At 45.5% G+C, this 13,318-nt stretch overlaps 1 protein-coding gene across 3 annotated transcripts in view; it reads left to right on the top strand.

The window, feature by feature from the left end:
• Nucleotides 1-3,738: 3,738 nt before the first annotated feature.
• ACSF3 (acyl-CoA synthetase family member 3) overlaps nucleotides 3,739-13,318 on the top strand; it is a 174,650-nt gene continuing 165,070 nt past the window's right edge. The window contains exons 1-2 of one of the 3 annotated variants that reach the window (XM_033940191.1): nucleotides 3,739-4,002; nucleotides 12,496-13,203. In XM_033940191.1, the coding sequence (XP_033796082.1) occupies nucleotides 12,505-13,203 (699 nt within the window). In that variant the 5' untranslated portion in view covers nucleotides 3,739-4,002; nucleotides 12,496-12,504. The remainder of the gene's footprint in view (nucleotides 4,003-12,495; nucleotides 13,204-13,318) is intronic. The other 2 variants (XM_033940190.1, XM_033940189.1) reach the window with 2 other exon arrangements.

Below are 13,318 nucleotides of genomic sequence, written 5' to 3'. Positions count from 1 at the left end.
TGTTGGAGACTTCACTTACAGAGGTGGCAAATAGAACAACCTTGATTGTTGCCTTAGTATTTGAGCAAGACTTGAATGCAATAATGAAATTATTATTTCGTAATTCTCAAAAGTTGTTTTGTCAGCAAAAAATTTGAATATATCCAGATGTAGTGAAAGTGACACAAGATAGAAGAAAATAATTTCTTATAATGAGAAGTGAAGAGGTTAGGGGGCTCGTTCTTACTAGCATATCCATGTAAATGTATGGTGCGTTACCTCGGTAGTAAGTATGTATTATCTTTGTACCAGATCAATTGAGATCTTTTTTGGACCTTAAAAAATCTCTCTAGGGAAATGAAAGATAGTTAAATGTTTAATTGGAACAGGTTGTCAAGCAAGTAGCCATTGCCTCTTTATTGGCTTTTTCTTCTTTTTTTTCTCTCTCCCCTCCTCCTATTGTCATTACTGGTAATAATTTTGCAATAAATAAATAAAAAGTAAAAAAATATATATGCCACAGAATAGCAATTGGTTGCTCTATAACAAAGGCTCTTGACAAAGTATTTAAAAGCAAGGAAATAGCACTTAAAAATGAAAATCAGGCTTGTCCATGCACTCATTTTCTCAGTAGTCATTATGAATGTGAGTGTGGACACTGAGGGCCACTAGGTAAGGCTAGAGGCCCCCGCCCCCTTCAAAAAATATACTGTATGTATACTATGAAAGATTTGTGAGAGCAGGATTTTGCATACATTAAAAAATGTTAGTCATGTAGCAGAGTTTTGGTATGAAATCAAATCCTTGAAGAAAGAAATGTCATGTTTATAGTTTCAGCACTCTTTGCACTGATAAGAAAGTAGAGCTGCTTGTTTATGAAACACTGCCTGGACATTTGCAGAAACCTTGAGGCTAATATGAACAAAGGTTATTAAGCAATGTAGAAAGAGACAGATAATTAAGATTTGCCTTTCGGAACAGAGGCCTTTATAAACTTAGATACAGAGAACTAAGTAAGGAACTGCCTTTAGATGCAGAGTACTGTATATGCTTTATTATGTAATGCACTAATGATGGCTTTTCTACAGCGCCATCACATCTGATCACATTTAAGTTATAGTGACTGTTTTGGAGTTTTGTCCTGTATGGTAATATTTTTGTAAACAGGAAAATGGCCTGATAGGTGGCAAAGAGATTAATGACGTATTGTGTCAGATGATATGTTATAAGAACATAAGAATAGCCTTACTGGGTCAGACCAATGGTCCATCAAGCCCAGTAGCCTGTTCCTGCGGTGGCCAATCCAGGTGCCTGGCCAAAACCCAAGGAATAGCAATATTCCATGCTACCGATCCAGGGCAAGCAGTGGCTTCCCCCATGTCTTTCTCAATAACAGACTATGTTGATTGATAACTGCTTATTTAATTTTGATCTAATAAAAGACAAGGGGCTGAAGGATTTCTTTGAGATAATCTAGGTTGCATGCCATTTTTATTGGTCAACTAGAGGTCTCCCTGAAGCTTCTGTTTTATTCAATATTTGATCTTTTGTGTATCAGTGTGTTTGTATCTCTTTTCTTTTGCATTCCAATCTGGGTCCCCCTGCAAGGACTTAGGGGGTTGCTGTCTGGATTTGTGTGTCCTTTTTGACAACAAAAGCTGGATATTATGGAAGCAAAATAGAAAAATGATTGACTCATTTGAACTTTGGTACTGGAGGATTTTATGTATGCTGTGGACTGCCAGAAGAAGTAACAAGTTGATTTTGGAAGAGATTAGACTGGGTATGGTACTCAAAGCCCACATGATGAAGTTATGATTGTCTTATTTTGGTCACATTGTTAGAAGAGAGAGAGATAATTGGAAAAGGACATGTTTGGGAAGATCGAAGGAACTAGACAAAGAGGACAACCTGCAACTAGGTGACTGGACACTTTGACAACTATAAGGATGATGCTGGAGGACCTTGTCGGACTAGCAGTAGACCAACCTGTTTTCAGATCTTTAACTCATGTTGTTGGGACTCAAACATTACATTACATTAGTGATTTTTATTCCGCCATTACCTTGCGGTTCAAGGTGGATTACAGAAGATTTCTGGACATGTCCAGAGGTGTTACAGAGTACAGCAGGTTGCTTCAGATGGTTTTTATTTCTTTTCTTAAAGTTTTGTAGTATGGGGTCACAATTAGTAGATTGGAGAGTTGGTAGTCTAGTTTTGCTGCCTGTGTGGCTAGAAGGTCATTGTACAGTTTTTTCTGTTTAATGTCTCTGATTGGAGGGTATGTGAATGGTGTCTGGGTTCTCCTGTGTCTGGTTGTGGTAGTTTGGATTAGGCAGTTGTTCAAGTACGCTGGGCTGTCACCATTTATGGATTTAAATAATAGACAGTAGAATTTAAATAGTATTCTTGCTTGAATTGGGAGCCAGTGTGAGTTGAGGTATGCCTCGGTGATGTGATCATGTTTTCTTAGTGAATAGATTAGTCTCGGGGCTGTGTTTTGTATCGTTTGTAGTTGTTTTATCATTGTTGCAGGGCAGGGGAGATAGAGGATGTTGCATTAGTCAAGGAGACCTAGGACTAGGGACTGGACCATGAGCTGGAATTGTTTTTTGTCAAAGAATTTTCAAACTTGCCTTAGGTTTCTCATGACCGCAAATGATTTCTGTATTGTTTTGTTGATTTGTGGTTCCATGGTGCAGCATCTGTCTATCGTCATTCCCAGAAGTTTTAGAGTGGGTTGAATGGGGTATGTGATTGAGTTTATTACTAGGTTTGTTATGGTTGGGGTTTTATTTTTTTTTCGAAAGCACCTAACACATACAGACAGAGCATTGCACATGGTTACCAGACGTCCGGATTTCCCTGGACATGTCCAGGGGATCCGGATGGCTTTTCAAAATCCAGCACTTGGTCTAGGTTTTAAGCTTCCGATGTCAGGACGGCTTCCGCGGATGCAACATGTGACTTTGTGTCGCATCTGCGCATACCATCCTGATGCACAAACAGGTTAAGAGGGGTGGGGCTGGGGGCGGGGCATGATGCTGAAAGAACTGGGTCAGGCTTTTCCTTTGGGAAAATCTGGTAACCCTAGCATTGCATTATGTATGAGTTATTTTCCATTTTCAGAGGTAGTTAGTCCTCTGCGTTTCTCATCAGCTTCTGTGGTCTGTCCTCTGCTGCTGTGAATCTGTGAGCAAGTTTACCATAGCTGCATCAGTTGAAGGAGGAGTAATGTGAGCAACGGCGTCCACCCTACCCTCTTATTCGCCCCCCCTCCCCACTCTTTACCCGCCTGTGCTTTCTCCTGTATTTCTTTAGCTTGTCACCAGAATGAGCAGCATCTCCAACCTGCTGCCTGCGCTTGCCTTGGCTCTGGCAATTAGGAAGCAACTTCAGAGGGAGAGCAGAGGCCGGCACGGGTAACAGATTGCAGATGCCGATTGTGGCGGTGAAGAGTTAAGGAGGTACAAGGGGGGATGGAGAAGAGGAGAGGTGCCGGCCTGGGGGTGGTCTATCCCCCTTACTACGCCACTGAATGATCAGGGGTGCTAAATGCAATGGAAATGATCCTTCCTTGGACAGAGAGTTTGCTGAATACAGGCAGGGATAAATAGCCAGACACCAGGCAGTATCCCTAGGTGTATGGGTGTCTTCTATGCTCCTTTGCAGCGTCTCAGGTGTCAGGGTATTACTGCTCACTTTCTCTCAGAGCGTGGGTCTTACTCTTACGTCTCTTAGGAGTCCCTCTCTGGGCGTCACTGGCCGGAACTCTCCTTTCGCTTCGTGTTTCCGGAGGAGTCGGTGCACCCGTCGCTCCGTCCCCCGTGGAAGCTGGACGCCGAGCCTACTCTGGGTTAGGCCTCAAATAGTCCGAAGCGGCGGCAGCGGTCGAGGGGTGTCACGGAGGCCGGAGCGAGAGAAAAGCTGAGACGGGTCAGACTGGGGTCGGGGGGTCGGAGAATGAGGGATCTGCCGAGGTGGAAAAACACTTTTCCACCATCAGTTCATCTAAACGTCAAGGTGAAAGGACAAAGCTTCGACTCCTCTCCTCACCCCCATACACTGCATAAGAATCTCTCGCCTTCCCGCCTTCACTGTTAAATACAGCGCGAGACGCACGTCACACTCGCCGTTAAATACAGCGCGAGACCTACGTCCCACTCTTAGGTACAGCGCGAGACCCACGTCACACACTCTTAGGTACAGCGCGAGACCCACGTCACACTCACTGTTAAATAGAGCGCGAGACCCTTCTCCTCACACAGCGTCATAAACGGGCCGGATCCCTTCTCGTCACCTCACCTCCACTTGAGACCCTTCTCTGCCCTTCACCTCACCTCATGCACAGTCATATAGCGCCTGGCACTGACTCACCAGGGTTACCCTAGGGCTCCAGAAAAAAGGAGGACGGATTGGGACATCCGGGTTTTACTTCCATTGGGTTTCAGTAGAAGTAAAACCCGGATGGCTCAATCCGTCTTTTTTCTGGAGTCTTAAGGTAACCCTATCTGGGACCCCTTCCCCTTACCTCAGGCACACTCATATTCGGTTATGGTTATCTTAATTTCATATACACTTCTCCCTCCGTATTCGCGGTTTCAGCATTTGTGGTTTTGATTATTCACGGTTTTTAGCTCGCTGGCTCCTCCCCAAATTACATCAGCTTGCATAGAGAAATCACTGATTCAAAGCGTTTACAGAGAAAATCGCTGATTCCCAGCACTTTCCTCACCGTGTTTTGCCTCTCCTTCAGGAACAGGCCAGGTCTCCCACCATGTTATTCGCGATTTCACCATATTCACAATGGTTTTCAATAGAAAAAAGCGAATAACATATGAAAAAGTAATTTGCGGTTCTGCTAATCCCTTATCACAGTGAATACGCCTTCCCTCCACAGATATCAAAGCGGTTTGCAGTTCATTGAATAGTAATCAAGTACTCTTCAGTATTTTCCCTATCTGACCCAGCGGATGGGAGGGTTACAAGATGTCCGGGAAAACCCGGGCATGTCCAGGTGCCCGGATGGATTTGCAAAACCCAACAGTTTGTCCAGAAGGCCCTGAGCTTGGGGCTGCATCTGGAGGACCTCTGAGCATGTGTAGATGCAACACAATGATGTTGCATGCTTGTGACATGGCGCTGCATCTGTGCATGCTCGGAGACCCTCCAGAAGTAGCCCAGTCTCAGGGATGAAGAGACATGGAGTGGGGCGGGGCCTCGCATCCTCTTTTTTTTTTTTTTTTCTCATTAAGAAACCAACCCTATCCGGTGGGCTTATATTGTAACTGTGCTACCTAGTACAATGGAGGCTTAAGTGACTTGTCCAGGGTCACAAGGAGCCTAGGACCCTTCTCCTCACCTCACACATGCTCATATACTGCCTCTGACCCTTCCCTCCCACCTCATGCAAATTCATTTTCCAGCCAGGGCCCTTTCCCTCACCTCACATATACCCATGGAAAGGTAATTCTGTAACCTATTTCCTCACATTTGCATGCATGTGATGCATGTAAATGTTTAGAATACTAGCATTTATATGTTTACGTTCTATTCTGTAAATACAAGCTTAATTTGGATAATGTGGGTTTGCAAGGAGTGTATATATTAGGGTTACCAGATGTCTGGATTTAACCGGATATGTCTTTTTAGAGGACTGTTCAGGTGTCCAGATGGATTTAGAAAACCCGGCACTTTAGGGTTTGAACAGAGCTCTGCCAGAGCTCGAGGCTGTGTCTGCAGGGCCTCTGAGCATGCACAGATGTGATGCAATGCTCCGAGGCCTTCCAGACGTTGCCCTAAGCTCTAGGAAGACGAGGAGATGTGGAGGCAGGGCAGGGCTGGGGGGCATACCATGTGTCCTCTTTTTTTACATAAATATGGTAATCCTAGTGTACATGGGCGGAGCTTAGATGATGCTCACATTATCCCAGGACAAGCAGGCAACCTATTCTCACATGTGTGCAATTCTGGAGGCCGCATTATCGCAAGGATGTGCTGAGACTGGAGTCGGTGCAAAGAATGGCCACCCGGATGGTCTCGGGACTCAAGGATCTACCATACGAAAAACGGCTTGACAAATTACAGCTATACTCGCTCGAGGAGCGCAGAGAGAGGGGGGACATGGTCGAGACGTTCAAGTATCTTACGGGCCGCATCGAGGCGGAGGAAGATATCTTCTTTTTCAAGGGTCCCACGACAACAAGAGGGCATCCGTTGAAAATCAGGGGCGGGAAGCTACGAGGTGACACCAGGAAATTCTTTTTCACTGAAAGAGTGGTTGATCGCTGGAATAGTCTTCCACTACAGGTGATTGAGGCCAGCAGCGTGCCTGATTTTAAGGCCAAATGGGATCGGCACATGGGATCTATTCACAGGGCAAAGGTAGGGGAGGGACATTAAGGTGGGCAGACTAGATGGGCCGTGGGCCCTTATATGCCGTCTATTTCTATGTTTCTATGGGTGATGTCATCGACGGAGCCCGGATATGGGCCTATCAAAGGGAAACCTCTCTTTGCTCATCCGGTGGTTTCCAGATTCATGAAATGACTTTTCAATGTCAAACCTCCTCTCAAACTGCCTCCTGTGGTTTGGGACCTCAATGTTGTCCTTGCTCAACTGATGAAGCCTCCATTTAAACCAATTGACAAGGCTCATCTGAAGTATCTCACTTGGAAAGTGGTGTTTCTCATTGCCCTCACTTCTGCTCGACAAGTCAGTGAGCTGCAAGCTTTACTTGCTGATCCACCTTTCACGGTGTTTCATCCAAAATTCCTTCCTAAAGTGGTATCGGAATTTCATCTCAATCAATCTGTTGTTCTTCCTGTGTTCTTTCTGAAGCCTCATTCTCATCTTGGAGAAGTAGCCCTTCATACTCTGGACTGTAAATGTGCTCTGGCCTTCTAGTTGGAATGCACCAAACCACACAGAACTGCTCCTCAACTTTTTGTCTCCTTTGATCCAAACAAGTTGGGACATCCTATCTCAAAACATACCATCTCCAACTGGATGGCTGCTTGTATCTCATTCTGCTATACCCAGGCTGGATTGCCCCTCCACAGTAGAGTCACAGCCCATAAAGTCAGAGCAATGACAGCTTCCGTAGCTTTCCTCAGATCTACTTTTATTGAGGACATTTGCAAAGCTGCTACTTGGTCCTCGGTTCATACTTTCACGTCTCACTATTGTCTGGATACTTTCTCCAGACGGGATGGACAGTTTGGCCAAACAGTATTACAAAATTTATTCTCCTAAATTGCCAACACTCCCACCATCCCATTCTGGTTAGCTTGGAGGTCACCCATATGTGAGAATAGCCTGCCTGCTTGTCCTGGGATAAAGCATAGTTACTTACCGTAACAGGTGTTATCCAGGGACAGCAGGCAGCTATTCTCACAACCCACACACCTCCCCTGGTTGGCTTCTCTGCTTGTTATCTGAACTGAGGAGACGCGCCCTAGGCTGGGCGGGAAGGCACTCGCGCATACGTGGTGCGGTCGACTCGAAATTTCTAGTTTCTACAAGCAAGTCTGCTTGCGAGGCTTCCGCATCCGGGCTCCGTCGATGACGTCACCCATATGTGAGAATAGCTGCCTGCTGTCCCTGGATAACACCTGTTATGATAAGTAACTGCTTTTTCATGTATTTAAAGGGTTGTAGATTTGATACACCATATTTTTGTGATTATAACCAAAGTGATTTACATGTACTATTTACTGGTACTTTTTCTGTACCTAGTGGGCTTACGAAGGGTTAAGTGACTTGTCCAGGGTCACAAAGAGCTGCACTGAGAATCAAACTCAGTTGCCTACGTTCTCAGCCCACTGCATTAACCATTAGACATTAACCACTGTTAGTGTCTAGCAGTGACAAATGCACTAGCTGTTAGGAATCACTAGTGGACATGTGGCTTAGGACGGTGTTGTGAGGGTTTCATTGATCAATTAAAGAGGTGTGGGAACCAAAAAAACGTTAAGAACCCTTGTATTAAAGCCCTGATCTTGGTGGAATGGGAAATTCCTGTGGCTTATTTGACCCATGAATGGGCTATACCATTTTGTGCTCAAAATTAGGGAAGGAAAGGAGTGCCCCAAAATGGAGGTGGTGATTGTGACAGTGATAAGCAGGACCACCATCCCTGCTGAAGGGGGCATGACTCTTGAGAATATTCAAGCCTAGAAAGCAGAAGCAGGCATTTTAGGAGATGGCCCTAGAGTTGCAGGTGTTAGTCTTACGGTAATTACTTGTCCAGGTCTTGCTTTCATGGTTCTACAACTACCCTTGGAGTTCTTGAAAGAAGGAGATTTAAGTTTCATGTCAGTTGCCTGTTTGGAGGTAGGTCTGGCGTATGTGGTGGACGACCTCTATGATCTCATATGAACCTCATGCTAGGGGAATGGCAATGTGGTGCTGACTAAGTGGTGGTTCTGGCTCACGTAAATATTGGAATTATAAGAAGTCATGAAGATCCTATCCTCAGCTACCTCCCATTCCTTAAAAAGCCGTGTGAAATTTAAATAATTGGTCATATCCAAGGACTGCACCTGCAAAAAGTCTCCCAACCCTCCCTTTCTTTAAAAGCACAAAGGACCAACAGCTAACTGGCCAGTTACCGGTAAATAGTGCTAAATATTGGGCAGTATGTCTTTATAGAGAGGTAACCAATGTATTTCTGGAATAGGTCGTAGGATAGATTTTGTAAGATAAAGGAAGAAGAAAGCTGGCTCATGGCTCAGTTGATATACTCGGAACAAGAGTTTATTTGTCCAGGGGTCAGTCAACTTCGTGCTAAAAGTTCATATTCTTCCTCCCATAGATGTTGGTGGGGCAGCTAGGTGATATTCTTGGTGTAAATATTCAGTTGATGGCAGCTAGCGTTTGCTGACCATCGCTGGATATTCATTTCTGGGCCATGTCCAGGCTTTGGCACTGAATATCCGGTTTATGCGGCACTGGCTAACACATGGCCACTTACGTCAGTGTTCAGAACTTAAGTGGCCATGGGTTGCCGCATAAAGATAGGACTGTGTCCCATTTATGCGGCTATCCTGGCCAGTTAAGTGCTGAATATCATCACAAGTTCCAACTCCATCCCTGGAACGCTACCAAAATAGCTGGCTTTCATTTAGGTGCTATCTGCAGTGATAACAGCTTAAGTGCCTCTAAAAATTAATGGATAGCCCCAAACAAGCAATTTAACTAGTTAGTGGGTGTGTCTGGATTGAATATTGACCAGCTTGTTTCTAATGGTTTGAATGTTATAGGTTTGATATCCTCACCATTGATAGGGCTGTGTTTCTTAATCCTTCCCAGTTTTGGGACTGCTTTGTTACATCTCATTCATCTGGACTGGCCTCATGGACAAAAAAGGAAAAAATGTGTTCTTACCTGTTAATTTCCTTTCCCTAAGTCTTACCAGGTAGACAAGTTCAGAAGCTGACTTTGGTTTAGTTTAGTGTCCAGTAAATTACATCTAAGGACCTTAATGTTTCTCTTGGGGTATTGAAAGCATTTCTATTAATGGCTAGTGACATTTGAGAAGGTCTACATTTCATTTGTGCTGGCTGCACAATGCCCTATATAGGACAGGGTTCACAAATGTTTGTTTCCAGCCACCATCTGCTGAGAGAGGAGCATAACACATTTGTCTGGACTGATCCGGTAGGATTCAAGGAAATAAAATTGGTAGGTAAAACCTACCTATTTTTCCTTGGTGCTGCTTGATGTGGGTTTTTGCTTCCTGTGTATTTTCCTCATATCTCCATCTCTTCATTATACAATCTGGTAACAGTCCAGTTCTGGTAGCTGCACTGTTGAAATGTACCAATTTATCCTCTATAAGAAAACCCTAAGCGTGCATGCGCACTTAGGGTTTTGTGGTCCCTGCCACCGTACTGTGTCCGTCTGTGCCAAATTTGATTTTCGGCGCGTGGAGCGGCTTGCGACGGCAATTTCAGTGGCGGTTTGACTCCTGTGCTGCCAGGACGCCTCTTCTCACCCCCCCCCCCGACCAGCAAATGCAGCAGCCGCGGGGCATTTGCTAGGCTGGCCCACTTCGATAATGCGAGGAGGGCCGGCCTAGCAAAATCCCCGAGGCTGCCCAGGCTAGCAGATGCTGGACAGGGGGAGCAGGTAAGAGGTGCTGCTGGACAGGGGGGAGGTAAAATGAAGGGAGAAGGGCTGTTGCTGGACAGGGGGAGCAGGGAAGGGGTGCTGCTGGACAGGGGGGAGGTAAAACGAAGGGAGATGGGCTGTTGCTGGACAGGGGGAGCAGGGAAGGGGTGCTGCTGGACAGGGGGGAGGTAAAACAAAGGGAGATGGGCTGTTGCTGGACAGGGGGAGCAGGGAAGGGGTGCTGCTGGACAGGGGGGAGGTAAAAGGAAGAGAGAAGGGCTACTGCTGGACAGGGGGAGCAGGCAAGGGGAGGTGGTGGACAGCCGAGGAAAGAGAGAGAGAGAGAGAAAAAGAAAGAAAGACAGACAGACAGAAAGCGGCCAAGGAGAGAGAAAGAAAGAAAGACACACACATCTATTCTAGCACCCGTTGATGTAATGGGCTTAAAGACTAGTTTCTAAATAATACAGTAATTAGTGAAATGGAAGAAATGGATTTGAGTGTTTGTATATGCTGAAGGTGTCATGCCATTTGGCAAAGCCCATTTCCTCATACTCTGTCTGAAAACACAGGAACAGCTTAGTTAACTGAAACATCACTGTGCTAATCTGGAGATGACCAAAATGGAGGGACTGTGCTAAACTCCTACCAGGAAACATTGTTTCCAGTGCAATAGGGGAGACATTCTAGACAAGTGTCCCAATGGCCACATGCCATACGCAGACGGAATCCAATCCGGATTTTTCTGTGACTGCTCTACTTCAGTGCACTCTCTAGCTCCACTTACAGTATGAAGTAGAAACACCCATGGCAATGAAATCCGTAAAGAAGTGTTCTGCTCAAGAAATAACATGAGAACAGTAATTGTAAACAGGTAACAAATGCATCAAAGGAGCTCAGAAACGACCCCTGCATAAAATAGTGACATATACAGATTCTTCCCAGCCCAAGGGTTGACTGACATCCAGGAATCAACTCGGAGAAGCATAAACAGTAGGCAGGTGCAGGAAGGACAGGGGGGAGGGGGAAGTTTAGAATGTCTCCCCTATCTACTGGAAAAGAGCTTACCAGGGTAAGTACATACACTTCCCCCTCCGTATTCGCAGTGGTTAGAGGCAGCGAAAATATAAAAAACCCACAAATAATATTCGGGCTGGTTCTGCCCCTAACCACCGCTTCCCCCGGCTATTTTAAGCTCCCCGTAAGCCTTACCTGGTGGTCTAGCGAGTTTTCAGACAGGAGCGATCTTCCCACGCTTTTGCACCGTGCAGATCCCTCACAGGAAATGGCTGCCTTGAGCTCCCGTAGTCTCAAGCCATTTCCTGTGAGCGATATGCAAAGGGCAGGAGCGTGGGAAGATCGCTCCTGCCCCAAAAACCCGCTAGACCACCAGTAAGGCTTATGGGGGGGGGGCTTAAAATAGCCCGAAAAAGGAATTTTAAGTTTAAAATCACGAATAAGTGAATCCATAGATACGGAAACCGCGAATACGGAGGGGGAAGTGTAATCTCTCCAGTGTATTAGGGGAGAAATTCTAGACAAGTGGGATGTACCAAAGCAGTCCTGAAAGACAGGGCAGGCTAACTGTGCCAAAGGACACATTGAGGAACGGGCAGGGGCATGGAACACAGATGGCACCCTACAAGACCCTGCAAAGTCTCCTATGGAAGCCCAACAGCCTGCGTTGAACTTCAAGCAGCAGTAGGAGAAACGGGGGCAGCCCGAACTCCTCAGTAGCAGTTGAAGGCAGTAGCAGTTGAAGGATTAGCCTGTCAGCTGCAGACTGTGAGTTCTCCATGCAGGCAGAGCTGAAGAATCATTCTGAGCAAAGAAATCCTGAGAAAAAGGGATGAAATAATAAAAAGGAGAGAACAGAACAAGCACAATCCTGCTGGCACACGTGCAGAAGGGAAGAACTGTAGTTGGAGCTAGAGAGCACACTGAAGTATGGCAGAGCCATAGGAAAAACCTGGATTGGGCGCACAGCCATTGGGACACAACCCACTTGTCTAGACTAGAATATCTCCCCTGTCTACTGGAAAAGAGCTTACCAGGGTAAGTACATAATCTCTTTTTCGTGGAGTCTTGAGACAGAATGGCCTGAGGCATTTAAATCAATTTGCCATTAAACCTATTCTTATTTATCAATAAATAATATGTATATCCTTTATATATTTTCATTGGTATTGTGTTCCATTTAGTGTGTATTTATTTATCTGTACTGTGTATGGATCCTTTTGCTTATGGGGTAGGAAGTGAATCGACAACCCTCAGTTACTAGTTACATTTCTCTTGTGTTGTTTTGGAAATCCTGCAAGTTATATTTCTGTACATATACACTGACTACCAGTGCTTTAAGACAATGATCATTCATCTAATTGTCTATGTCCTTTCTTTTGGCAGCTGTGAAAAATGCCGTCGGTCTTCATTTATCACCTCGGCGTGAATTTCCAGTGTGGAGGTATTCTTCGCTCTTCGTGGTGCTACTTGCAGCATCATTTAAGGCTTTGGAGTGTGGAATGTTTTAAGAGAGGTCTACAAACAGCCCAGCCATCATCTTATAACAGGATCGCTCCAGTCTTCACCAGAGTTTCAGCATATGCAGATAAGACTGCCATTTTTGATCAGAATGGTCAATACACTTATAGGGAGCTATATCGCTTGAGTCACTGCTTATCCCAGCAAATACATAGAGTGTTGAAGTGTCTGAGTGGAGACCTCAAGGAAGAGCGCATCTCCTTTCTCTGCCCCAATGATGCTTCTTATGTGGTAACTCAGTGGGCTTCTTGGATGAGTGGTGCCATTACTGTACCTCTCTCTTGGAAGCACCCATCTCCCGAGCTTGAGTACTTTATCCAAGACTCTCAGAGCTGCCTGGTAATTGCAGAGGAAGGCTATGCAGAAACAGTGGCTCCCATCACTAAGAAGCTGGGAATAGAGCTTTTGGTGCTCCCTAAGTTGGCTGTTTTTGCATCCAGTAAAGATGAAGGCCTGGAGGCTGGGCGTGCCATCACAGAGTGGAAAGACAGAGGAGCCATGATCATTTACACCAGCGGAACAACTGGACGGCCCAAAGGTGTCCTCAGTACACATCGCAACATTCAGGCAATGGTAAGCGAAGCTCCTCTGACCTTAAGGGAGGGGTTACGCAGAGGGAGTATGTCAGCATTGCTATGCAAAACTGCCATTGGCAACCTTAAATTAGTGTGTGGTTTGAGGTTTTGAC

The sequence above is a fragment of the Geotrypetes seraphini genome, chromosome 4, assembly GCF_902459505.1.
Source record: "Geotrypetes seraphini chromosome 4, aGeoSer1.1, whole genome shotgun sequence".
In the NCBI taxonomy this organism is placed as follows: Eukaryota; Metazoa; Chordata; class Amphibia; order Gymnophiona; family Dermophiidae; genus Geotrypetes; species Geotrypetes seraphini.
Note: the sequence above shows the minus strand (reverse complement) of the source record. Positions and strands in the feature narration are given on the sequence as shown.